This window comes from Rattus norvegicus, chromosome 17 (genome assembly GCF_036323735.1).
Source record: "Rattus norvegicus strain BN/NHsdMcwi chromosome 17, GRCr8, whole genome shotgun sequence".
Lineage (NCBI taxonomy): Eukaryota > Metazoa > Chordata > Mammalia > Rodentia > Muridae > Rattus > Rattus norvegicus.
Window position 1 is genome coordinate 4,870,701 of NC_086035.1, and position 27,469 is coordinate 4,898,169.

Consider the following 27,469-nt stretch of genomic DNA (forward strand, 5'->3'; position numbering starts at 1 on the left):
CTCTCCAGCCCCCTTGATACTTGATTTTATTTAGCATCTCCATGTCTTATTTTTATCATTGTTGATTTGATTTGGAGACTGAGTTACACTGTTGGCCATGCTACCTCAAACACTTCAGCATATCCTCTTGTCTGAGGCTGCAGTTTCTGGGACCATAGCAGTCTGCATCTCTGGCTTCCCCTGTAGCCTGTAAAACCAAAGGGAACAGAATCTGATCATCGCCTGCCTTGTGAGATATAGAGCTTCACAGTCACACCTTCAGTGATGTTCTGGGTTACCTTTATGGCTGCCATCTTTAGCAACAAAACACTTTTGTCTAACTTGGGGTTACAGGCCTCTTATATCAGCTAGACAGGAGGCTGAGGCAGGAGGACTACAAGGGCAAAACTAATCTGGGCTAGAATGAGTTCAGCACCATTTACCTTAGGAACCTAGTGAGATCTTGCCTTGAAAAATAGTTTGAAGATGCAAAGGTGAGGCAAAGGCTAGGGCTGAGTGTTGAGCACACACCTGCATCCTGATGGGCCCGTGTTCACACACTGACAGTGGGAATGTGGTATAAAGACCTTCTCCATGTCAATATGATGGAACACACCTGTAATCTTAACACTCTGGAGGTCGAGGCAAGAGAATGGCAGATTTAAGGATAGCCTGGGTTATAGCAAAACCCCCTTCCTAAAAACAAAAACAAAAAAGAAAAAAAGTGCTTTAAGCAGTTACTTCATGAAGAAGGTGTTACAGTCTGCTGCTTGCTGACCAAATTAATTACCTGATGAAGCAAACAAAACTGTATTTGTTTTGTCAAAGCATAAAGGATCCAAAATGTTCACAATATAAAACAATGTTTATAGTGTTTAGAGTGCAATTTTTAGATATTGTTCAATATAAAAAAAGTCAGGGTGCCTGAGCCGAGAGCTGCTTCCTGGGTGTCAGTGGGCCTGGCTGCTGCAGTGGCTCTCCTGAGAGATGAACATTGCTGGTTTCACTCTGTTGTCTTGGCTCTGCCACATTGGCCTTTAGTAACCCTGTGTGTGCATCACTGCGGTAGAACATTTATCATTCGAGACTGCTCTCCTCAGAGGAGCCACAGTAGAGAAAGACAGGTGTAGGGGTCATGCTGTAGAGATACTCGGGTTGATAAAGTAAACATGAGGACCCAAGTCAGCCTAAAACACAGCACAGGCATCCGGATGTGTATTAGTAATTCCAGTGCTCTGGCCAGTCATCCTCGGCACATTTAGTGGGTGTCAGACCAAATGACATCTCCAAAACCAGGGTAGACCCGTCCTGAGGAACACCACCCAAGGTGGTCCTCTGGCTTCCCACATGTACGAATGGAGTTACCCTCCCACACCGTCCCAAGCACACACAGGAGAGAGATGCCTAAGGTCCCAGGGTCCCCTTTCAGGGTGTGCGCTCAGTGACCTAACGTCTTTTCATGAGCCTACACTTTCCTCCTCCCAAGAAGCACCATAGACTGCCAACAAAGCCTTCAACACGTGGGCCTTTGGGGAACATTTAACATCCAACCGGAACAGTGACCCCAGAGTGACCCCAGAGTGACCCCAGAGTGGCCCCAGAGTGAGAGCTGTCAGACCTGCGCTCAGCTGTGATAGCTTTGCTCTGGAGACAGGAAGGAAGAATGGACTAAGAGTAAGTGAGAGTGAGCTGACCTACATCAGTGATTACTGTAAATGTGAGCAGGTTGTTAGATACTCCTGTTAGAGAGGCCACACAGAAGTGGTCTCTGTCAGACGGCAAAGCATTGGCTGCTCTTCCAGAGGACCCAGGTTGGATTCCTTGTGTCCACATGGTAGAGATCTGACATCCTCTTCTGGCCTCTGGGTACCAGGCTGTAGTACACAGACCTATTGCAGGCAAGATTCCCATGCACATCAAACAAACAAACAAATGGTTTTTAGAGGATTGAGATTGAAAGTAGCCTGGGCTAGGAAGAGCCCAAGAAGAGAGAGTAGAGAGCATCTTTAACTAAATGCTGGGACGTAGAAGCTGTCAGAGGGTATGAGCTACAACTAAAGTCACACAGCATTTAGGTTTAACTCACTTCAGTGTTAAAACAAGTTCAAAAAGTTTGAAGTTCAAAGTGCAGAATACGTAGGAGACCTAGGCAAGTGGAGGGGTTAATAGCAGCCGTAGGAGGCAGACAGGATGGGTGACGTCAGAGCACCTGCAGGCCGGAGGCAAGCTCACAGTGCCAGAAGACTTGGTTCATCGAGAATGCCAGTTCTGTGTCGTGAGTAGTGAGCCATGGATTGAGTAGGTAAAGATACAGGTTGTTATTGGACATGAGAGAACAGGCATCTCTTAAAGCCAGGCATAGTGGTGTACACTTGCAACCCCAGCACTGAGAAGGCAGAGGCAGGAAGATGGATTCAGGCCAGTCTTGGCTACAAGACTTGCAAATTTGAAGCCAGCTGGGCTACAGGAGATTGTCTTTTTGGAAAAAAAAAAAAAAAAAAAAAAAAAAAGAAGGAGGAGGAGGAGGAGGAGGCGGCGGCGGCAAAAGAAAAAGAATATGACTGGCAGGGTAAAGCAAGCCTATGATCCCAGCACTCACTCGGGAGGCACGGCTGACAGATAACCCCTCCTCATAGAGAGGGCCCTGGCATCACAGAAAGAATTCTTGAGTTGAATTTGTTAGGTGGCTCAGGTTGCTGTCAGCCTTCACCATTCATATCAGCACACACAATACAGCCAGGGACTTGGAGGGATGGTAGCTAGATTCGGGCAAGTGGTCCTGACCTCCTCCCTTTCCCGGAAGGAATGTCAACACTACTCTTGCTTATTTGCTGTCTGGTCCTTGCCTTAGACAGCAGCCTGTTTCATGAGGCCCACGGGTCATGAAATAGCTTCACTACAAAAGAAAGAAGAGTTAGATAATATGTACATTTTTTAAAATTATATTTTGTTTTTAATTGTGTGTATGGGTATGTTTCTATACACATGAGTGTGGGTGTTCACAGATGGACCTCAAATTCACAGAGATCCTCCTGCTTCTGTCTCCTGAGTGTTGGGAGCCACCAAGCCCAGCCAACAGCCTTATTTTTACTAAAGAAGTTAAATTTGAAATAATAAGGCTTCAAGACTAAGGGCAGACAGGAACTTCTTTAGCCTAACAGTAGACATTTGTGGAAAACATTTACAGCTAACTTCTCACACTTTCTTTTCCTGACATAAAAACGCCCGTGTTTAAAGGTTCTTGAAGAACAGTTATTTGTAACTGGCATGCAGGCTGGCACCATCTTCACTGCTGGCAGCTGCCGCAGCACCCGCTCAGGTCTCTTTGTCATAAACAACTTCCCAGCCACCGCCAATACCAGCATAGCCTCGTATGAATGTCCTTTAATGAATGTCTCTATTACACCTTTAAAAATTAACATGCTGACAGAAATTTTTGTAGGCCACTTTCAATGAAATTAATGACCCCAAAGAATGGCTGTCATGCCTGGTCCCCTCCCCAAGCAGCCAATCTGTTTTCTGCTGTGATACCATGACTTCTGTATTAGCTGCTTTTCTATTGCTTTGATAAGATGTTATATCCTAGTTTGGGCTTCTATTTCTATAAAATCCCATGACCAAAAGTAAGCTGAAGAGGAAAGGGTTTATTTTACCTTATAGCTTATAAGGCCATCACTATGGGGACTCAGGCCGGAAGTTAGGGCAGGATCCTGGAGGCAGGAACCAGAGCATGGGCTGTGGAGGGGTGCTTCTCACTGGCTTCTCTCTGTGGCTTTCTCAGCCTGCTTTCTTAGAGCACCAGGACCATCTCCCTGAGGATAGCACTGCCTGCAGTGAGCTGCAGTGACCTGATCCCTCGTCAGTAAAGAAAGTGCTCTGCAGGCCAACATGTGGGTAGGGAACATTCCCTCACTGAGGTTCCCTCTTCCCAAAGTGATTGCAGCTTGTGTCAAGTTGACATAAAACTGGTCAGGACACACCATGACAAAGGCACTTTGTAGAAGGAAGTTTTATTTGGGACTCGGAGTTAATCCCCATCATGGCAGTAGAAAACTAAAACTGTAATCTATATCAAGTCTAAAAATTAATAAATTAAACTTCTTAAGTTCTAAAACTTTTTGCTGTTTGAAAGCCATTGTTAGAGACTGAGAACTGGTCAGTGTGGTAGAGCCCTTTCCTGGTCCCACAAGAAGAAGAAAAGTCACGAAGACCAGAAATACAGCACTGACTTCAAGAACACTGAATGCATGCATCTAACAGAGACAGTGTCACACCCTGCCTCATAGTGCAGGGAACACTGCCCTCTGGAGCCATTCTGGGTGCTGGGCTAGAAGAGGAGAACAGCTTATGGCCTGTGATGTGCTGCACTGAAGAACAGGGCTTAGGAAGGCGGGGGAGGACTGAGGAGAGCCGTGAGTTCCTACACTTCAGTAGGAATGCTGTTGACTAAGCCCTTGACTCATGACCACTGCCCAGAGGTGTATGTTCAGAAACCCATCCCACAACTTAGTGTGTTCATTAACTTGTTGGATTCTGTGTGATGGATATGCTGTCACCTTGACAGAATCTAGAGTTGCCTGGGAGATCGGCCTCTAGGCATGTTCATGGACTTGTCTTCTTTAGGCCAAGGCAGGACAGAAGAGAAAGCTACCTTTGCTTCCCCACCATGGTGGTTTGCTTTGGTTTTGTATGTTTGTTTTCAGCTTTGTGAAGAGAGTACGCTATAGCTAAGCTCGACCCCAGGACACATACTTTGTAGAGTCATCATGCCTCTTGCAAATCAGAACCCTACCTTTTACTCTGAAAACAGACTTCAATTATCAAATCTTAAAGGTGGTTGGCGAGCTGTCTGTATTCTTATTATCATAGTTTTATTCATTATTATGTCTGCCATGTACACATGTTACCACACACATGCGGAAGTCAGAGAACAGCTCCTTCATTGTACTTTGGGATTGGACTGAGGTCATCAGGCCCCCACACACGTCTAGCTTTTGCCCGTTGTCTGTCGTCCCCTTTTACCTCAGTGAGATACAGATGGCCTGTGTTGTTCCTGTCCCCACCAACATTGCTTCTCTTTCTGGTTCTTTGAGACTGAGCTTCTTTGTAGCCCCAGCTGTCCTGGAACTCACTCTGTAGACCAGGCTGGCCTCGAATTCAAAGAAATCTGCCTGCCTCTGCTTCCCAAGTAATGGGATTAAAGGCCTATGCCACCACCGCCAAGCTCCTGCCAACTCTGGTTGTCACACAATTGTTTGTGCTTCACAGTAAGATATGTCTAATTATTTTTTTCTAGATTGAAGAATTCTCATTAAATAAATTAGGGAATTTCAGCCTTAAAGACGTGGAGAAAGATTCTGTGGTCTGGGAGTACACTGACAACAGCACAGGGGACACCAGCTCGCCAAAAGAGGAAGCACTCAGAGAGACGGCAGCAAAGAAGGGGCAGGTCTGTGCGTTCCTCTGGTCAGACGGTGACGTTCCCTTTGGGCGCCAGCTGTGGGTTTATGCATTGGTCTGTCTTCCTGTTGTTCTCTTCCTGCCCTTCTGTTGCACTGGTCTGGGTTTGGAGAGAGGGAGAGTCTCCCTTCCTCAGTTTCCCAGGCTGACCCTGGGGCTTATTTTGTGGCCCACAATGGTCTGGAGCTCATGGTAGTTGTGCAGCCTCAGTCTGGAATCCTGGGGTTGTAGGCACCAGCTGTTTCTGAGATGTAGTGTAATCTAATTGTACAAGGGCATCATTACATACCCTGAGACTGTGCTAGGCTTTGGCCTTGTTTATTCCTCTGTTCCCCTTCCTTGATCCACAGGTCCCCTATCCTTATCTCTTTCCTTAATGGACCCTTTTTAACTGCCATGCCTTACTCTGCCCTTCCATTCTGCATATAAGACAAAATATGGGATGTTCGTGCTTGTGAGACTTATTTTAATGTGGTAATCTCTACTTCTGTACATTTTTATGCAAGCACCATAATTTCTTTTCTATGGGCAAATAGAATTTCGTTTTATATGGAAACCATGTATTCTTCATCCACGTACCTAGCCTGACCCCATAGCGTGACTGATGTGACTACTAGAATGGTCAGCAGAGCATCCAGGCTTCTCTGGAGTGAGCTGACTGAGTGTGGGGCTGGCTCATACATGTTTGCCCCAGTGTATCTCCTAAGGAGCTCACAGACTGACGTTCTAGCTCATGACTTCCATTTCCTTCTCTATTTAGCCTCTTGAATAAACAGGTAATGAAAAAGGTTGAAAACTTGGCATCACCATTTACTTGCCTGGTATCTGCTATACGTAGAGGCCTCTTAAAGACACTGAGCAGAGTCCTTACATGGACAGTGGCTGCCACAGATTCTCCTGAGACTGAGATTCGTGGTTCTAAGCCCACTGCACACTAACAAGTCGTGTCCCTTCCTTAGTTCTTGGCTTATGCATGCCTCAGATGAGACAGTGGTGAACTGTGGACTCCAGTCTCCTGGAACTGGGGAAGACAGGGAGTTGCCCTGACCCTGATGACCCCTGATAGCACCATTCTGTTTTCTGTGTGGGTTTTGGTTGAGGGCAGCAGCCCAGGCTCTTGAGACAGTGAGGGAATTTGTGTCCCAGCTCAGACTGATGTTGTAGCTCTGTGTCCTTGGGCAGGTCCCTTACCCTGCCTAGGCCCAGCTTCCTCCTCACAGATAATCTTGGTGCCCTCTTGAAGCATCGTTGATTCCGAGAGCGTCTTAACTCCGTGCCAGGCGCATGGTGAGCGCTCTGTCAAAACGAGCTGCTGTTGTTACTTTACCCAGAAAAGAAAGTTCTCTACTTTGAGAAGAATGGATAAAGCAGTGGTATTTGAAGGTTCTGGAGTTCCTTGCTATGATGCTTTGAAGACATCTCAATGAGAGACTTAAAAGTCCCTCAGTAGACTACAAATGGCTGTGGATAAAGAGGTGAAACTCAACAAGATTCTCAGGCTTTCCACATCCTCAGCTACGGTGTGTGGGACCTAGAACATGTCCGTCCATTCCACTAAGGAGTCTCAGCACAGCCTGTAGTCCCAGCAGGCAGCTCTCGTGACTGTCAGAGTCCACAGGCCTGAGATACATGTACTGATGAGTGAAGTCTTTTGAAGTGTGGTGTTAGGCGTGTGATTGTAGATAAATGTGTAAACTTTGGATGGAAAAATGTTTTCTTCATTGTGAGTAGAGAATTAAGATGAACGGAAGTCACTGCTCTGTGTCCACTGAATCCTCTACTTCTGAAGTGTCACTTGGGAGGCCAAGCAGCCTCTGACGCACTTGGCGTGGGTGGTGCTTGGTTAAGCTTTGCTGCCTCTTCTGCTGAGCCCCAGCACCTACGAGTACAGGAGTTCCCGACTCTCAGTCCGGCTCACAGGTGTCACACTGCGCTTCAGTGATGTTTGCATTTCTTCAAAAGGCAGCACCTGAGAAAGGGCCGAGAGTGACCACATCTGCTAGCTGCTTTCCCTTGCTCTGATTTAATCCTCATCACTGTCCTGTGTTATAGGTGTATCAGCCCTACTCTGCAGATAATGATAGCGACAGTTTTTGAACAGTCTGCCAGGCACTGTGCTAAGCACTTTACAGACACTATCTCACTCAGTCCTCCCAACAGCCCAATGAGGTGGGTACTGTTATCCCCATTTTCCAGGTGAGGAATCCAAGTCTTAGACATATTGTAGACCGTGACCAAGCTCACCCCAGCTAGTACCTGGCAGAGTGTGGGTCTTAAACTGAGCTTGTCACACAGGGGTTCTCTTGGCCATCAGCCTCCTGTGCTCCTGATGTAGAGTGGAGAACCTAGGTTGCAGAGAATAGCAGCCCTGTGAGCTGGCCGAGTCACACTGGGACCTTCCCCTTTCCCACTGTCCTGTGTGTTTTCATTATGTCACGCATGTTATTGGAACTTGTCAAAAGTCTATGATTGACAAACTAGTGTCAATTTCTGATATCAAGTATTTGACTTTAGAATTCAGTGCCTCTTGGCAGATGTAGTGTGTTGGGGCAGTGACGGTGAGTTTCTTTCTCCTCCCTGCCTCAGCAGTACCGGTCCCTGGAGAGCCGCACCTATGAGGGGCCTCCAGCAGTAGCAATGCATTGGGCTTTTCCGAGCACAGCAGCAGCCTTTGCAGGGGCCTCTCCACCTGCTGAGACGTCACAGTTCCCTGTGCTGTCTGGCTACAGGACAGCAGTTCTGCCCTCTCCTGTGGTGAGATTCCTGGGATAATGGCCGAGTGTTAACATGCTCGAATCCCAGGGTGCAGTGCAGTGCTGTTCACCCCTGACTAAACAGAACCTACAATTAGATTATCTAGATGGATTGTCAAGCTCATGGTTTTCCAAGTATTCCTGCTTTTTATGTAGGTTTAACTGATGTCTAACTTCTCGGGCTGGGCTAGTGTATGAGTTAACCTCTTTGTTCCTTGTCATTCATAGGTGCCATTGACATTTAATATAAAACATCAGCCTTCAGTGCCAGTCGGGCAACTCTGGGTGGAATTGCTGCGGTTCTATGCTTTAGAGTTTAATCTGGCTGACTTAGTGATCAGTATTCGTGTCAAAGAATTGATATCACGGGAATCAAAGGACTGGCCCAAAAAGCGCATCGCGATTGAAGGTAATAACGTTTGGTTACGTTCCCGTGGTGCTGGTCTAACAGCCCATTTCTATCATGTTCTCTTACAGTTCCTAGCAGAGGTAGGCCTGGCTGGAGGTAAAATAGACACTGGCCTCTTGCATGCGGTGCACTGGGGTGAGGGACAGCAGGCTTACTCACCCCAAGGTACAGGGTCTTAGTTATCAAGTGACTGGCTACAGGCACCCGAGTCCCTGCCTTGTAAGTTGCTTCAAAACGTAGATGCTCTCCCAGCCTCCCTGTGACCTGTGGGTTCATCCTCCCTCTTCCTACTGCCCTCACTCTTGTGTTTTGAGTTTCTGTCACCTCAGGAAGTCCCTGCTGAGCTTTAGTTTTGCAGAGATGAATGAAATACTTTTTCTTATGAACAATGCTGTTCTTAAGGTTGGTTGACTCCAGTAGAGGGAACAGAGCTATTTTCAAAGCAGAAAGCAGCAGTTTCCTCACAGAAAACACCTTGGAGTGAAAGTGACTGTCACTTTGCAGTCAGCTGTCAGGTACTGGTGGCCCTGTTGGTGTCATTGAATGGACAAGCTCCTCTCAGTTTTGCAAAGTCAGGAGGTTGGAACCTTCTAGAAATCTTAGCTCTCCTCCTTTAACTTAAGAACAACAGCAAAACTCCTACATGGAAATCTGTTTTGCTTGATTTTTTTTTCAAGTTTTATGTTGCATAAGATTTTTTTTTTCTTTTTTGCATAAATTCTGTGTGCAGTCATGGGGAATCTCACATTTTTAAACCCTCCCCTGCAGTTGCTCTGGCTCAGCTCTTCTGGCCAATTGCCTAACCTGCTGGAGTTCTAGGGGAGGAGAAAAGATTGAGAGAAGTGGTGTCTCCTCCTGGTGCCTCCCTCTCGCCCCTGAAACTCAGGCCAGCCACTTCAGTGATGGGGCCTCCCAGGGCGGAAGAGCGGAGGTAAGCTTGACACGCTGCAGGGCTGGCTGAGTGAGCTGCAGAGCACTCGGCCACAAAGCCTGTCTGTCAGTCAGTCGGAAACTCCGAAGGTCCCCGCGGCTCCAGAGCCACACTGACAGCATCTTTCCTACCTCCAGTCACCGAGCAGCTAGGGAAGGGGCCTCAGTTCCCGTGAGACTCACAGGCATTGCTTTTAGCTCTTTCCTGCTGCCCTCATTCCCACCCGGGTGCTCTGGTAGTGTTTAGAGCATGTAAGATGCATGGTTCACTCACTGTTGCTGTTACCTGATTTATCTTTGGAAATCTAGTTTTAAGCATGATGAAACAGAAGTGTATGAAGTGGTGGCTTTCTTTTCTCTCTCTCTCTATTTTTATTACAGACCCCTATTCTGTTAAAAGAAACGTGGCAAGGACCTTGAATAACCAACCTGTGTTTGAGTACATACTTCATTGTCTGAGGACGACATATAAATATTTCGCTCTTCCACACAAAGTTACAAAACCCAACCTCACAAAGCCTCCTAGCCCAATCATCTGTGCTTCAGATCCTTATAAAGAAGCGAAAAATTGTGGCCCAGAGCTCCAAGTGACAAATATTGATAAACTGGAAAATGCACTTGTGGCTCCAGATCCTGGCGTTCAAACCTCAGGTTCCTGCAGGGCACAGCCACTTACTTTTAAAAAAACCACCGAGGAGCTGGGAAGCCCATCAAAGGAGACGATCAGAGGTGTCCACATTCCAGTCCACCAGGAAAGCTCTGGCTGTGTCCAGGCAGAGGCCAGTTATGAGGGGTTTAAGGATGCCACAGCAGAGCAACAGGAAGCAGGAAGTGACAGCGAGAACAGCAGAAGGAAGACCAAGCATCTTTTGAGCACTGATGACCAAGGTTTAAGCAGCAGCAAGCACCCAGAACTTCAGAACTGTGGCAGCCTCTGTGGTCTCCAGGCAGACAACACTTTGGAATTAGTAGGGCTTCGGAATCCTGGGGCTGAAAAGTGTAGCAGCTTTGCCTCTTTGGATGACAAGGCTGATGTCAATGAAAGAAGCACAGAAGGTGCCGATGAACGAGGAGAAGCTCTGAATTGCTTTTCCCCTTCAGTCCAGAGCTGCACATCAGCAACCATGCACTTTGATGAGGAGGAGGAGGAGGAAGAAGAAGAAGAGGAGGAGGAAGAGGAAGAGGAGGAGCCCAGGCTCAGAACTAATCTTACAGAAGATGAGGAGGGGGTTGCTAGTGAAAATCAGGTGGACAGCAGGTATACTGGGTCAGGTGAGGACGCCCTCTCTGAAGACGATGATTTGGCTGAGCCTGCTAAGGGTGAAGACCTGGAAGAAAGTGGAGAACACATGGGTGGGGCTCTGCTCATAGACCTAAATAGAATAACTCTTAAAGAAGAAAGTTTTTTTGAGGAAAATTCACCTGGGGACCAGTCTGAGTTCTTCTATGAATTTAGGAAACTGACCTTCACCAAAGGCAAGGTAATAGTTGCTGATAGGCTGAGATCTGGGACTCTAGTAACTCCAGTAGATATCGTCTCTAGTTTTCTTTTTATCACCCATGAACATAGACATTGCGCCATTGTATGGATATGGAAGTTTGAGGCCAACTGAGGAAGTCAATTCTCTCCTTTCACTGTGTGGGTCCCAGGAATTGAACCAAGGTCTCTAGGCGGCACCGAGTGCCATCTACCAGCTGAGCTACTTGTCGGCCCTGTGAGGCTGTGTCGTACTAATGATCTCAGTTTCTGTGAATTAGACCAGTAGTTCCCCATTTGGTGTGGCTTGACACATTTCTGTTTTGTACGATGTGACCCCTGCCCCTCCTGACACTAGTGGGCATGTGCATAGGCCACAGACAGTTCTGTTCGCTTTCCCATCATCATCGTAGCCTATCCCAGCTCAGGCCTTCAGAGTGGCTTTAAATTAGGGGATACGTGTAGATGATTTTTTTATTTAGCGAAGATCCACATTCACTCTTGTTTTGGTTCACCATTCCCTGCAGTCTCCCACAGTAGTGTGCAGCTTGTGTAAGCGAGAGGGTCACCTAAAGAAGGACTGTCCTGAGGACTTCAAGAGGATCCAGCTGGAACCTTTGCCACCCCTGACACCCAAGTTCTCAAATATCTTAGATCAAGTGTGCATCCAGTGTTACAGTAAGTGTGTGTGTTTACCTGGTGTGCCATGGGGGTTGACACTCAAGAGTCATCAGAGTCGCTGTCAGCCTCAGTTAGTACTTTGAGAATTGTGGACAGGGTGCTGTGAGCATAGGCACCTACCACCCCTCCTCCAACTCCTCCTGCGTCCACTCTCTCTTCTCACCCTAACCGATTAATTCCAGGCTGTGCTGCAAGTCAAATCCTGGATGTGGGGCCATCCACTGGACCCACATCCTTAAAAACGAGTGCTCCTTCCCCCAGAAGCCACCAAGGATCAACACCTCAGTTAGGTGTGAGAATGCTAGAATGTTGACTGGCTTGGTCTCAGGCAGCTTCAGCTGCTATGAGTGTGAGCACAGGACTCCTGCTTCACCTGACGTCCCTTGACCTCCGCCTCTTAGGCTGTTTGTGCTCCCTAGTCTGTAATGGTCCCTGTTCCTTGAGGGAAAGAATGCTTTTGACAGCCCACATGCAAGCTCTTGTAGGAACAGCCATTTGGGGAAGCATTGGTATTGAGAGAAGTTTCAGTTTCTATTTCCAGAAGAAGCCTGCTGCTGCTTGGATTGATTGCACTCAGTGGACACCCCCCCCCCCTCCACTGATATCTTAAGAGGCTCCCTACACTGCAACAGGCTCCCTCCCTCTCTCACTGAAGCTGCTGTGAGATGCTTTGCCTCCTGGGTGCTGGGATTATAGGCAGGCTCCAGCAGTCCTAGCCCTTCCTCCTGCTCTTCCTAACAGGCAGTCCCTCCCTTACTCTGTTATTGAGCTCCTGGGTCCAGTCACCACTCCTCTGCCTCAGCCTCCCTCCCAAACATCCCGGACCGTGGACATCAACACCATGGCTAGCTGCCATTGGCACTGTGGTTCCGTTAAGTTTTTTCACATGTTAAGGAAAAAAATCTGGGCTTCCAACTAAACAGAACAACCCAACCCACAGACACCCCTGCTCCCGTTCTAGAGATTCTGACAGCCCAGGGTTAGAGCCGTGTTCATTCAGCTTCCCTACTCTCCTCTGCCACCCCGTGCTGGGACACTATCCGTGCCCTGCAGGATGGAGACAGGTGCTGTTCGATCTTACTGCTAGTACTGTCTGCTGAGAAAGATAAAAATCTGGTTTTTGAAGCTTATCAGTTTTCTTTTTCTCAAAACTATTTTTTTTTTTTTTAGCTTTTTCTAGAAATGCCAAGTTTTTTAAACCATCCCATACTCATTGTGTCTGTCTGTTTCTACACAGAGGATTTCTCTCCAACCATTGTAGAAGATCAGGCTCGCGAACATATCCGGCAAAATCTAGAAAGTTTCATAAAACAGGATTTTCCAGGTAAATACTCTTTTCTCTTTAGGAAAAGGTAATGAAAGAACATACGTATTCCAGGCACATTAACTCCACAGCACATCTAGCCATCAATAGAAAGATGACAGTGTGGGATCACCCAGGACATAAGAGGTGAATTCACTGGGAACTGCAGTTCCGTCACACACATCTTCAGGAGCAGGAGAAATGGCTTAGCAGTTAAGAGTGCATACTGCTCTGCAGACACCTCTGCTCTCTGGTGATATGCAGTCATGTACTGAGACACACACAGCTAAAAACCAATCTGTTAAAGTGCATAGAAAGCATTGCTCTTACAGGATGCAGTGCCATAGGATGGCAGATCTGCATCTTCCTTGAAACACCCTTGCATTTGGGTACAAAGTGAAACCCACTATCCTTTCACATCAGAGACAGCCGTGTATGCAAGTCAACTAGGGCAAGCATTGAGAATGAATGTGCAGGGGAAAGACATTGAGGCTGGCAAGATGGTTCAAGAGGTAAAGGACCTTCCTGTCAGGCCTGGGACCTGACTCCAGGACACACGTGATGGAAGGAAAACCAACGCCTGCATGCTTTTGTTATCCTCTGGCCACCTTCTGCACACATGCTGCCACAAGTAATAAGTAAGGGAATAATTGTTATAAAATATTTAAGACCATAATTACAAGATAGGATAGTAGCAGTTGATATTTGGATTCATGAAAGGGCCATTTTTTAAATAGAAAACAGTTACATGTACTCAGGTAATGAGCTATTACTTGTCATCTGTCCCTAACAGGAACTAAATTGAGCTTGTTTGGCTCCTCCAAAAATGGATTTGGGTTCAAACAGAGTGACCTTGACGTCTGTATGACGATTAACGGACATGAGACTGCTGAGGTACGGTTGCCACGTGAACACACATGTGCTGTGAGCATGTGGTTAGCGCCGTCCTCACTGGCAGAACTGCGAGGCATCTGGAATGTGCCGGGCATTCCACATGCAGTGCACCAGGAAACACAGCCTCTGGCACCTGCGCTGACACTCTTGGAGGGGGTGTGAAGAGTAGTACAGAGCTCTGGCTGGGCATGGGTGGTGCACACCTGTGGTCCCAGCTCCTAGGAGCCTTGTGAAGGAGGATTGCTAGAAGTTCAAGGCCAGCCTGGGCAGCATGGCAAGAGCCTGTCTCACCAAAAAATGCAACAAGCAGCACACACAACAAACACACACACACACACACACACACACACACACACACACAAAGACAAAGACAAGAGAGACTAGATAGCTTTAAAGGGGCTTTCCAGTGTAGTACAGATTGGACTGGATTCTGTGAAGCTAGACCACTTCCACCAATGCCCATTGGCTTGACCACTAGACCAGTACAGCTATCCCCCAGTTACCGTGATGTTGCTTTGCTTGTACGTGGTGAGTATTGACTTTATAGTTCAGGACCTGGATTAGAGACAAACTTGGTCTTATCAGCACCACAACATGTGATAATTTCTGTTCCTTGCTGCTTTGAGAAGTTTTGTCTTGGGTGGCTTAATCTGGTGTGTCAGGGCAGAGCCTACGCTCAGATGCAGCCCCGAGCCTCCTTGAGGGGATGGTAGTGGTGTGATTTGTTCCCCCCTCTAGTCCCAAGCCTGTGTTGTGTGCCCTGCTTTTACAGTTTTATTAGTGTAGTGCCACATCCCATGCTGGCTGTATTCTCTGAGCTGCTTTCTTTCTGATAACAGAGTAAGTCTGAAAAGTGCTAGGGACAGGATCCAGTGCTTTGTGCATGCCAGGTGGAGGCCATCTTTCCAGCCACACCTGTCACTGGGGGACACTTTTCAGAAGTGATGATGCTGTAGAAGCTTTTGACCCAGTGACTGACTACACTGCCACTGCTCAGAAGCTCTCCTGGCTTTGTTCTGAATCCGTATTCTGAGGGTGTTCTGACTTCAGGAGAATAGCCAAAAACAGGGTCTACGTGGGATTTGGTGACTGATGTTGGGTGAGATTACATTTACCATAAGAATAACTCACTAAATCTCCTCAAAGTTGATTCTCACCAATGTGGTTTATAAACTACTTTTAACAGTATTTCTAAAGTAAAATTGTAAATATATTGTAGGGTCAGTACAACCATCAGGATTTATTCCAGTGGGGAGGACAAGTGTGCTTTTATATGCCAAGGCACAGTGGTATGTGCTTGTACCCCAGAGCTCTGGGGACACGAGCAAGACAGCTGTGAACCTGAGGCCAGCCTGGACTGCACACAGACACTTTGGTCTGAAAAATATTGAGTATAAATTCCGAACTGCTGCATGACTTTAATTTTAGCTAGTCCTACCAGGAAGTAAACAGTTCTCCACAGCAAGTCATCAGTTCTTAGGTCAACTGTGTATGGATAGACCCAGCGTATGGGGCACAGCAGAGGCTTGTCTTGCCCACCCGTACCTAAGGTGTGGTAATTACCTGCCAGTGAGGTAATTTACATAGAGGGAACAAAGCAGATGTCTTCATGGTTCAAAGGCCTTCTGCAAGCTCCAATTTTGGCTTTTGTTGTCCATCCAACAGCAGTTAGGATAGGTTTAGAGGCTTGCATGTCTGTAGGTGCTTTGTATGCATGGTAGCTGACACTCAACTGAAAGGAAAACAAAACCATCTGAAGTTGGGCTGCTGAGAGGGCACAGTAGGTGAAGGTGCTTGCAGTGAAGCCCTGATGACTGGAGTTCAATGCCTGAATTGTGGAAGAAGTGGAAGAAGAAACCATTCCTCAAAGTCGTTCTCTGACCTCCTCCACGCATACTATGTTTCACACATGTAATGTCCTGACATGTGTGCCCGCACACACACGCACACACACACACACACAAACACAAGCCCCTTAAAGAGAAAGATTTGAAATCAATCTCACTGTCTCTGAAGGTGACAGAAGTAGCCCAGTTTAGGAGCCTCCTGTTTGTTACTGTTTGGGTTTACGTCTGACTCAGAACCTCACACAAGCCACGCACTCTAGCAGCGAGCTACAGAGCCCTTCCCCTTAGTCTCACTAGGTCACCCATGCTGGCTTTGAACTTCCTTTGCAGGGCAGGACAGCCCTTAAGTGGTGACTGTGTTGTCAGCCTCTGGAGTAGCTAAGATGACAGGTGTGTGCTGACAGTCCCAGGCTGTCTTCTGACTTCCCTTCCGTTGTCTGTGCCTTTGCTGCAGGGGTTGGACTGTGTGAGAACTATTGAAGAACTGGCACGGGTCCTCAGAAAGCACTCAGGTACTTCCCTACCCTTTCTAAAATACTTTCTCTTTGGTGTTTTATATACGTAGAGTTTATTCATGCCAGTGAGAAGTATGTTGAGTTATTTACAGAAATGTGCAGTATTGGTGTCATTAAAATGTTCTGTGGTCTAATATAGAAAGATTGCTAGTAATGCCTGTGTGTTGGTGCTAGCTAGGTGGTCTCAGTAGAACGCAGGTGGGGAAGGATTTAAGTCATTTTCCCTTACATGCAAATACAAACGGGGCGTTGCTGAAAGCCTGAGGCATGGTAAAGAGCATCTAGACCTGGTGGATCATGTCTGCAGCCCTCTGCTCAACAAACTGAACCAGAAAGAAGATGCCTGATGTGTCTTGATCTCTTCTTATCACAAATCCAGAAGGCTGTTGTAGGTGGTTTCTGAAGTATTTAGAGCTGTAAAAAGGGGTCGATCCTACAAATGATGTACAAACCTAAAATGCTCTTACAAAATAGTGTAAGTGAATGCTTGCTTGCTTGCTTGCTTGTCTCTCTGTAGCTGGGGATAGAATCTGAGACCTTGCCCATCAGAGCCAAGTACTCTACCACTGGACAACAACCCTAGATCTGTCTTAAGCATGTAGTGCGGGCTGGCCTCAGACTTCTCTGTAACTGAGGCTGATCTTTATCGCATTATAGATGTGCAGCCTCATGCCCAGCTCTCTGTTTGCCACTTGACTGATTGGTTTTAGATGGGTTTGTTTGTTGGTACTTGTTTTTGAGATAGGGTCTCATGTGAGCCCAGGCTGACTTTGAACTCACAACTCTTGCTTTAGCCTCCTAAGTACCTAGGATTACAGGTGTAAGCCACAACACTTGACAGAATACTTTCTTTAAACATGAATTTCTTAATCTTTTATATTGAGATCAAAGTATTACAGTGAGCGGCCCCTGTTCTTGTGGACACACTTATGGGTACAGTTTACTTTGTATGTTGAGAAGGTATTATCCTCAAATGAGAATCCATCTCTAAAGATAAGTTTTATGTGGATTCTCAGGTTATGCAAAGAAACTGAAGTTGCTAGATTAGATTAGACAGTGCTTAGGTTTAGTTCTGGGCTGGGCTTTGACATTAACTGTAACTCCTTCTTGCTTGCTCCAGGTCTCTTTCTGGGTCACTGGAGACAGACCGACCCTTTCCTAAGCACCCTCAATGTGTATTTGTGAGGACAGACCATGTTTACTGGTTGCTCTAGAACAGAAATAACTCTGTATAGTCATTTATATAGGGAGTTATATGGTAGAAAGGGGATATAGATTACACAAGAAATTAAATAGCTGCTAGAAAGCTCCACTCAAAGCCTAATGCCTTTAGAAGCAGTCTTTCCCGCTATGGTATTGAACACCTACCTTGTAAGTAGGACAGCAGAAAGGTTAAAAGGCCTGTGTTTCCTCTTATTGGAGTGGATAGACAGAAGCCATTATAAAATGGAGCCAGAGGGCTGTGAAAGGAATAGGTGTTCAAGGACAGGCGTGTGAGTGTCAAGCGAGATGCACCATAGATCCCTGAGGGAGGAGGAGCATGGCTTGTGTGCAGGTCTGGATCCAGACATCCCACTGTGCCGCACCATGTGAACTTGGGCTTGCGTTACATTTCCCTTCCTGCTGTCTCTGCCTGTCCTTCTCTAAATCCCATCCAGACTTCAGCATTGTCATCTGTGGGGTCAGCAGAGTAGGCAGACGACTGCTAGCCTGATCTGTGCACACAGTGAGGTTGGAGCTGCCTGGCCCGAATCCACAGCTTGCATGTGCTTGAGTGACCCCTACCTACCTCAGGTCTGTTCCCCTCATACAAGGTGAAGTTGAGAGTCTGGTTGGGAAGGGTGCTCTGCAAGTCCCCATTCCATGCAAGCCAGCAGGGACTGAAGCACTGTCTTTCCATTCAGATGTGTTCCTTCACCTCTGTTTTCTCAGGCCGCCATGACAGTTCACCATGCCTCTGTCCCTGTGTGTTGGTCCTTGATTCTCCAGTTCTTATGCCCTCACTGGCTTCTTTCTCCTCAAGGATATTTCTTCTGTTTCCCTCCTCTTCCTCCCAAGTCCATTCTCCAGCCTTCAGAGTGTCATGGAAGAGCAGGTCCTCGAGCAATTTTATTCCCTTCTCCTTGTCTGGTACATGTCCCCCACCTCCACCGTTTCAGCATGTTCCTTTTCAAAATGTACCTCTGGCAGGCTCCTCACAGGAAGCCAGCTCCTTCCTTTTCCATCCATTGCTCCTAGCTCTGGTGACTACTGTGTCAGGTGTGGAGGTGAGGCTCCCTCCATGGGCTGGTAGCTCCTGTGTAGAAACAGACCCTTCATACACACTGGCAAGTTCTCACTAACCAGTTGGTTTGTAGAGGACAGTGGGTTCTTGGTTCTTGTAACTCAATACGGAAGTGTCTAACCGATACCTACTCTGCCAGGTGTCTTCCCAGTCACTTAGTAGCAATCGCTTGCTACTAAGACATACAAGAGACACTGGAGTTGGGTCTCGTTTCTCATGGAGCTTTAGCGTGAGACTCCTCCCCACAGGTTGTGTTTCCTCACATCTAACTCCCTCACAGGACTGAGGAACATCCTGCCCATCACAACAGCCAAGGTGCCCATCGTGAAGTTCTCCCATCTGAGAAGCGGGCTGGAGGTGGACATCAGTCTGTATAACACACTGGTAAGATTCCTAGGATTTGGCCAGCCTGTCTGTGTCTCCATCTTTCTAAGAGTCTCAATGAGTAGCCCAGCCCAGTCTAGCCTCTCACTTGCTGTGTTGTGAATCTTCTGTTTTGGTTCTTTGAATGCCTTTTTTTTTCCTTTCCTTTCTTTCTTGTTTGCTAGTTTCCTTCCATCCTTTCTCCCATCCAGTCTTTTTCTGGGGGACGGGTGGGTGAGAGTGGGGATTGAGGCAAGGTTTCATACTGCAAGGTTAGCCATGAACTTGCTGTGCAGCTCAGTGACCTTGAGCTACGCCTCTTCCTGGCTCCGCCCCACAAGCAAGTGCTACGATACAAGCACTTGCTAGCCAGCACTTTCTTAGGGATAAAGAGGAATGAGTGTCTCTTTAAATAAGTAAAGGAGCCACTTGTGGTGGTGCAAGCCTTTGATCCCAGTTCTTGGGAGGCATGGCAGAGGCAGGTGGATGTCTGTGAGTTGGAGGCCTTCCTGGTCTACAAAGTGAGTCCAGGACAACCAGGGATATTACACAGAGAAACCTTGTCTGGAAGAACAGACAGAACAAGAAAGTCACTAAGGGAGATGGGGCAGTCATTTCATCTGTCTTATCCCTGCCTTTGTGGTTGCTCAGTTTCATCCCCAAATGACTAAGCTTCCCTCTGTTCTTGTCTTATTTACTCCTTGGGATTGTCTGAGTGGTTGGTGTTGTCTCATAGCAGTCTGAGACTGGGGCTATGGAGAATTCAGTAGCTGTTCCCGTGGGCTCAGAGTGCAGTTCAGTGGTAGGCATTTGCCTAGCATTCCATCCCAGTGCATAGCAAGTCAGTAAGTTGGTAAATAGATATGAAGCTCAGTGGTTTAGGTGTGAGAGTATGGATGAATGCATGTGAAAGAAAGTGTGTGCGTGTGTGTGCATATGCATGTGTGTGTGTGCATGTGCATGTGTGTGTGCAAGTGATGTGTGTGAGAGAGAAAGTGTGTGTGTGTGTGTGCACGCGATAACGTATGTGAGAAAGTGTGTGTGTGTGTATTTGAGAGAAAGTGTGTGCATGTGTGAACAAGAGAATGTGCATGCATGTGTGTGTGTGTGTGAGAGAGAGAGAGAGTGAGAGAGAGAGAGAGAGTGTGTGTGTGTGTGTGTGTGTGTGTGTGTGTGTGTGTGTGTGTGCTCATGCACTTGGGAAGATTCACTTCAGATAAAGTCAGAGCTTATCTGCTTGGCTTAAACCCACCTGTAATTTGGAGTGTGTGCTGTGTCCCTCTCTTGGCCTCACACTGGCTGCTTCAAGGCCCAATGGGACTGAGAGCATTTCACATCAATGACGCCACAGTGAAAGGGAGAGTCTTACATCTACCTAAAAAAACTTCTCATTTTGTTTTATTGTTTTATTTTATCTTATTCATCTGATTTCACTGTCTTGGTGTTTGAGACAGGACCTCTCAAGCTGACAGTGACCTTAAACTTCTCATCCTTCTGCCTCTGTCTCCAAAGTGCTAGGATGACAGACCTATGCCACCACACCTAGTAACATGTTTGTTTATTTCAGTGGCTTATTTTTCACTATTCAGACCAAACATTCATTCATGAAATCAGAAGTCACATGCATGTGTCATAGCTCTTATATTAACACTGTAGCTTATCTCAGAACGAACAAGGCAGTCTCTAACCTGTACTTGAGGGCGAACCTGTCTGAGTCGCAGTATCTCCTTGTCAGTGAGAGCCTCACGGGTGCTTTCCCTCCTCCAGGCTCTTCACAACACGCGGCTCCTGTTTGCATACTCAGCCATTGACCCCAGAGTGAAATACCTGTGCTACACCATGAAAGTGTTCACAAAGGTAGGTACACTGATGAGTGACTGTGGCTTCTCTGGAAATTGCTGTATGGATCAGGCTGGCCTCAAACTCACAGAGACCCTCTTGCGTCTGCCTCCCAAGTGCTGGTATTAAAAGTGTGCAGCACAGTGCCTGACCTTAGTGTTAACGTTTCGTGACTCCTGCTGTGACTAACAGTCCACTTCTTTGTAGAGTTCAGTTTGGTTCAGGTTGGGTTGGCTGCTTTTGACATAGTTTCATTTTTTAAGATAGGATTTTCAAGTTAGTTCCTCGATGAAGTGGTGGTGATGGGGTGACTGCAGGCTGAGTAGAAATGCTCTTCAGAGTGCTCTCTCCCTCTAGATGTGTGACATCGGTGACGCGTCCAGAGGCAGCTTGTCATCATACGCTTACACTCTTATGGTGCTGTACTTCCTCCAGCAGCGGTCCCCCCCTGTCATCCCTGTGCTTCAGGAGGTGGGTCCCCCCCTGTCATCCCTGTGCTGCAGGAGGTGGGTCCCCCCCTGTCATCCCTGTGCTCCAGGAGGTGGGTCCCCACCTGTCATCCCTGTGCTCCAGGAGGTGGGTCCCCCCCTGTTATCCCTGTGCTGCAGGAGGTGGGTCCCCCCCTGTCATCCCTGTGCTCCAGGAGGTGGGTCCCCACCTGTCATCCCTGTGCTGCAGGAGGTGGGTGCCCTCCCGAGGTAGATGCCCACAGCGGTTGTGTCTTCTGCAAACTGGGTTGGATCTGAGCTTCTGCTTCTGCTATCATTGCTACAGCTCTGTAGTAAAATCTTTAACTTTTCCTGGACATTTTGGTATCAACATTTTAATTTTTCATTTTATAATAATACTTTTAAAATTAATTTCAGATATACAAAGGTGAAAAGAAACCAGAAATACTTGTTGATGGCTGGAATATCTACTTTTTCGATCAAATAAATGAACTGGTGAGTATTTTAAGAATAAAGATTTTCCCAACCCTTGGCTAAATGTCGTCCTGTTCTGTGCTGCAGAGTTGTCTGTTATGACCAAGACTGGCATTCCCAGGTGTCTCCTTTCAGTGGTCCTGTCTTTAAGCTGGGTGTGTTCCCAGGGTCTCATTGCTGTCGGCTGCTTCTTGGTAGTTAGTGACCGTTCCCTGGGAACGGGTTGCTGCTGTTAGATTCTTCTCACACTGACCGCGTCCGTGTTTCCTAAGGTCAGTTCTGTGGACTGCTCACAGAGCTCTTCAGTTCCTTCACAGATTCTCCTGCTGTCATGTCCTGAGATACAACATTGAAAATTCTGAGTTGTCTCTCCCTGCAAGTCATAGAGTAGAGATGAGTAGACTCGTGTAAACGCTGTTTTAAAATGTGAAATAAAACTCACACAACCACGTTTTGTGTATATAAGCCAACTGATCAGTCCAGGTTTCCTCCTGAGGTACACATATGTACTGCTATTAACACTCTGTGATGTGTGTTAACACCCTTGCTCCTTCTCCCTTTTGTCTGTAGCCCACTTGTTGGCCAGAATATGGAAAAAATACAGAATCTGTTGGGCAGCTGTGGTTGGGACTTCTACGCTTCTACACTGAGGAGTTTGACTTTAAGGAACACGTAATCAGCATCAGAAGAAAAAGTCTGCTTACAACTTTTAAGAAACAGTGGACCTCAAAATACATCGTCATTGAAGGTACCAATAAAGTCAAATTAGAAGTGTGGTGTTGACCGGGCATGTGTGAGGGGTAATGTGCAGAGTCTTTGAGTTGCACAGTCAGTGTAAACTATGGGCCCCCCCGCCCCCACTCTCCCCCACACATGCCTTGGGGACAGTCATGTGTGTGGTACAGCAGCCCTGCTGTGCCCCACACCACTCTAGAGGTTCATTGTCCAGTGACTGGTGCCTGCAGGTGGGGCCTTTTGTGGGTTCAGTCTTACTGAGGAGAACAAGCTCTGGTGTTGGGCACACATGGGAGAAGTGGGAGCTTTAAAACCTAAAGTGAGTTGGTTTAATCCAGTTTACTCCTGTCGTGTAGTTTTTCTTTGTGGTCACGGGTAAGTGCATAAAGCACTCAGTACTAAATGTGTAAAATTTAATGTGAAGTCCACAGCTCCAGATTCAAATGCCTATTCCAAATGTTTGGAGATTCAGAGTAGTCTATGTGGCCTCAGCCTCTCCTGTTGCCGTGAAGCCACTATTATGTCTTACATGTCAGTGTCCTCCCACTTGAGGGAATGGAAGTGATAGAGTTTAGGTCGGTCTGCATCAGCTGTGCCCCTCACAGGTGTTAATGTCTTATTGGGGGTGCGAGGTTTGTCCGTTGCCAAGCTGTGCATAACTCTCACTGATGAGCAAAGTAGGTGACACTTTGTCCTTGTCGTGTGCCTAGATAAGGGGGTGGAAGCTGGCAGTTCCTATGGTTATCTTAAGTCTCTCTAATCGTCTTTACTCAGATCCCTTTGATTTGAACCACAATCTTGGTGCTGGATTATCAAGGAAAAGTAAGTCACTTTTGTTTGTTATCGTGGTACAGTTTTTTGTTCTTAATGCATGTAATTGAATTCTTACTATTTTTCTTATAGTGACAAATTTTATAATGAAAGCTTTTATCAATGGTAGAAGAGTATTTGGAATTCCAGTCAAAGGATTTCCAAAGGACATCCTGGTGAGTTTTTGTTAGAAATGCCAGACAGTAATTAAGATACACATTTTAAGCACTGAATAAGTCTGCAGTGTGGAATGGCTGAGTCAAGCTAGCTGGTATATCTGTCTCCTCCTGAGTCCCTTTGTGCCGTGGCACTCGGAAGGAGTGTTATTGACGGTAGCCACTGTGCTGCAGTGATCTCTGTAGACATGTTCCTTCTCTGTTACAACCTTGTCCCCTGAACAACAGCTGCCCTCCTCTTCCTGCAGTCAGGAAGGCTGTGACTCAGCTTCTGCATGTGGGCCAGTAGGGACTTAGAGCCAATCACTGTTGGGCTCCCATGAGGTACGGCTCTGGGCACTCGCAGTGCAGTCTCTCATGCTTGTTCAAGAGCTCCTTCACCTGGAGCTCACAGTGTGCTCATGAGTGCTTTCTCCTACGGAGCACACACTGAAGCAGCCCGTGCTGCCTCTCCTTAAGAAGCCATGCAGCAGCAGCAGTAGCAGCAGTGCGCAGCTCTCTGCCTTTCTTTAACACAGAATTTGCACTGTACATTCTTAGTTCACTACAGTGTAGCCATTCTGTTTCATGACAGGCTCTGTGTGGCCTCAGCCTCTCCTGTTGCCGTGAAGCCACTGTTCTGTCTTACATGTCAGTGTCCTCCCACTTGAGGGAATGGAAGTGATAGAGTTTAGGTCGGTCTGCATCAGCTGTGCAGACGGGTGGTGCACACATTACAATACCAACCTGTTCTCATCCTGTTTGCATGGTGTGCCGTGATCTTGTTCACCGTTCATCTTACACAGCTGTGTTCTTGTAGGCATACTTCTTTGATCCGGATGTCCTGACTGAGGGAGAACTGGCCCCAAATGACAGGTGCTGCCGGATCTGTGGGAAAATTGGCCACTTCATGAAGGACTGTCCCATGAGGAGAAAGTAAGCACGTGTTCCAAGGGGGTGGCAGTTTATTTTCTTGTACCAGGTTCTAAATGCGGGTCTGTTGGTACAGAGAAAATAAGCCTGTGAAATTATAGTAATCTGGCCCATATAGCTCCCAGATAAAGGATACAGAAACCTATTATTTTCATCAACAAGCTGTCAGCACTCTACTGGGCAGGTTCTCAACTGTTCTCACCTACGTCTAGACACAGGCCTGAGGTACTGTTCTCACCTACGTCCAGACACAGGCCTGAGGTACTGGTCTCACCTACGTCTAGACACAGGCCTGAGGTACTGGTCTCACCTACATCCAGACACAGGCCTGAGGTACTGTTCTCACCTACGTCCAGACACAGGCCTGAGGTACTGTTCTCACCTACATCCAGACACAGGCCTGAGGTACTGTTCTCACCTACATCCAGACACAGGCCTGAGGTACTGTTCTCACCTATGTCCAGACACAGGCCTGAGGTACTTGCCGACTGAGTATTGCTGTTTGCTCTGCTCCATGTGTGTCCTTAGTGATTTCCTCTTGACTACATGCTCATCGTCCATCCTGCCTCATGGCGACCCTCTTTGTCCCCTACCTTTTTCCTTCCTCTAAAACCCCCCACTCCATCTCAAGTCTCACCTTCCTGTCTCCTGCCCTGTCAGTCACAGCTCCAGCCTTTCATTATCCAGTCAGAGACTGTTGGAGAGCTTTCTTTACAGCACTTCGGTGAGTCCAGTGCCCATGTCCAGACTGCAGCCTGGTCTTGGGCACAGGACTCAGCATCTGACTATACAGTACACAATATATACTCCAGCAGAAAATGGGCAGGTTTTAGATACATTTAATATCTTTAATATCTTTCTTTAGAAAGGAAAAAAAGATGATGAAATGTGGCTGTGGGTGCAGACACTGCGGGCTAGTTTACTCTTTCTTCCTGCTGTGGGTTTGGCCTTTGCTCTTAAATTAGCTTAATCCTTAGTAATTATTTTCAGTAGTTCAGGTACTCGGGCACCATGATTTCTCCTGATGATGTTAGTGAGAGGCAGGGGGATGGATACCTTTGGGTCATCATTCTCCTGGCTGACAGTGGTTTTGCTTTTAACTTAACAGTGGTATTCTCATTTCAAAATACGCTTAAGTGAAGTCAGTCACAATCTGGAATTTAAGAAATAGTAATCAGCAGGGCAGAAAGAAATTATCTTAATACCCAGGTATAGTACCCTTTATAAACTACTGTTTTCTGTGCTTGGGAGGCTGAGGCAAGAGAATCATGAGTTCAGGGCCAGCCTCAGCTACAAAGTGAATGTGAAGCCAACCTGGTTTATGTGTGGCATCATATCAAACAAACAAAACAGTGCAGCTGAGGAGACAGCTCACTAAGAGCAATGCTGCTCGTGCACAAGACCCTGGCTCCTGCTCATGCACAAGACCCTGGTTCCACTCCTAGCACCTACATTTGGTGGCTCACAACCACCTGTAACTCTGCTTCCAGGGCCTCTGTGGACACCACACACACACACACACACACACACACACACACATATATACATACATATATATACACATACACGCACATATGTATGTGTGTGTGTGCTATGTATATGCACATAAATGAAACTAAAATGAAACAAAGGAAAAAGTAACTGACACTCTTGAAGATAAGCCCCCTAAAACCATTGTTAAAATTTTTCTATGCAACTCAAGTCTTACAGTTCAAATTTTCATTGCCTAGTAAAAGCTAATACATCAAAAATGCTGATCACTTGTGTGATTTGAGTTTCATCATGCAGACACCAAAGCAGACATTTGGACTAGAGTGATGGCTGAATGGTTAAGTGCACTAGTTGCACTTCCACAGGACCCGGGTTCAATTCCCAGCAACAACATGGCAGCTTACAACTGTCTGTAACTCCAGTTCCAGAGGACCCAACACCCTCACACAGATGTACATGCAAGCAGAACACCAGTGCACATAAAATAAAGATAAATTTAAAAAAACGTTTTAAAGGCAGGCATTTGCGCTCAAGAGTGTCCACTGGTGACGGGCGGGCTCTGTGCTCAGGATTACAGTTCCAGTACTTGCTGGGCAGGATGCTTGGAAACTCATGCATCTGGGTTCAAAGTACACAGACTGTTTTCTTGTTGTCCCTCTACAGTACAGTGTGACTGAGGGACGTGTATGGGTATGCTTATAGCACACCATTTTCTGTAAGGGCTTGGGCAACTGTGGGTTTGGGTTTCTGTTATCCACTCTCTGTGGATGCTGAAGGACAGCAGAGATCTTAATAGAGAAGCTAGGCTTTGTCACATCCTAGGTTTCCTTTTTATATTTTGTGGCCCTGGTTATCTCTACATCCGGACACATCTTGATACTTGAGTAAGTTTCTGTTGACACTTTTCCTATTAGTATTTTATCTTCAATAGAGTGAGGCGGCGGCGAGACCAGGAAGATACCCCAAACCAAAGGTACACAGAGAGCAAAGAAAAAAGAAGCAAAGAGGACAAAGAAATTCAGAACAAGTACACAGAAAAGGAAGTGTCAGCAAAAGAAGACAAGGCTGCACCGTGCACAGCTGCCAAAGCCAAGCCAATGAGGGCAGCTGTTGACCTGGGCCGGGAGAAACTTGTCAGGACACCAGCCGAAAAGTGGAAGAGACAGGATGACAGAGACTCAAGAGAAAAGCGCTGTTTCATCTGTGGAAGAGAGGGACACATTAAAAAGGAATGCCCACAATTCAAAGGCTCTCCAGGTACCAATGGCTCTCCAGAAATGGTGATGTTCATAGTCAAGGGGTGTTAGAGCCTAGAGCTTCTTCCCATTTTGTGTCAGTTTCTTTAAGGACTGTTTGTCTGGAAGTGCTCTACCTTTGTACCCGCTCATACCCAGGCACCTGTAGTGCTCAACCTCTGCACAGCCGAATTGCTTATTCTGGGTCTGGGTAGGCATAGGAAGTCTAGGATTGTTGATGAAATGAGAAGTCTTCTCCTCCCAGTCCATATAGACATTTTCTCAGTATCCAGTAAGCAAGTCACACCTAGAGTTCGCTGTGTACGTTTGTGGATTGAAGCGCTGCCTAGACCCCTTACCACCATGTCCAAATGAGTGTATTCTCACCCATGTGCTCTAAGCAGGAAGGAGACTAAAAGGATGTTGATGGTGTTCTTGTCTGCAAAGAACCGA

General features: G+C 46.9%; 1 protein-coding gene across 14 annotated transcripts in view; it reads left to right on the forward strand.

The window, feature by feature from the left end:
* The window catches only part of Tut7 (terminal uridylyl transferase 7), a 54,206-nt gene that overhangs the window by 16,148 nt on the left and 10,589 nt on the right, over positions 1 to 27,469 (forward strand). For 11 of the 14 annotated variants that reach the window (XM_006253531.3, XM_063276706.1, XM_063276707.1 and 8 more), the window contains exons 11-26: positions 5,276 to 5,428; positions 8,421 to 8,601; positions 9,913 to 11,012; positions 11,536 to 11,686; positions 12,927 to 13,013; positions 13,786 to 13,886; positions 16,188 to 16,245; positions 18,813 to 18,916; positions 20,663 to 20,752; positions 21,092 to 21,205; positions 21,601 to 21,678; positions 22,228 to 22,405; positions 23,167 to 23,214; positions 23,296 to 23,378; positions 24,178 to 24,293; positions 26,713 to 27,038. In XM_006253531.3, the coding sequence (XP_006253593.1) occupies positions 5,276 to 5,428; positions 8,421 to 8,601; positions 9,913 to 11,012; positions 11,536 to 11,686; positions 12,927 to 13,013; positions 13,786 to 13,886; positions 16,188 to 16,245; positions 18,813 to 18,916; positions 20,663 to 20,752; positions 21,092 to 21,205; positions 21,601 to 21,678; positions 22,228 to 22,405; positions 23,167 to 23,214; positions 23,296 to 23,378; positions 24,178 to 24,293; positions 26,713 to 27,038 (2,968 nt within the window). Of the gene's footprint in view, positions 1 to 5,275; positions 5,429 to 8,420; positions 8,602 to 9,912; positions 11,013 to 11,535; positions 11,687 to 12,926; positions 13,014 to 13,785; positions 13,887 to 16,187; positions 16,246 to 18,812; positions 18,919 to 20,662; positions 20,753 to 21,091; positions 21,206 to 21,600; positions 21,679 to 22,227; positions 22,406 to 23,166; positions 23,215 to 23,295; positions 23,379 to 24,177; positions 24,294 to 26,695; positions 27,039 to 27,469 lie in introns of those variants that run through there. The other 3 variants (XM_039096243.2, XM_039096241.2, XM_063276711.1) reach the window with 3 other exon arrangements.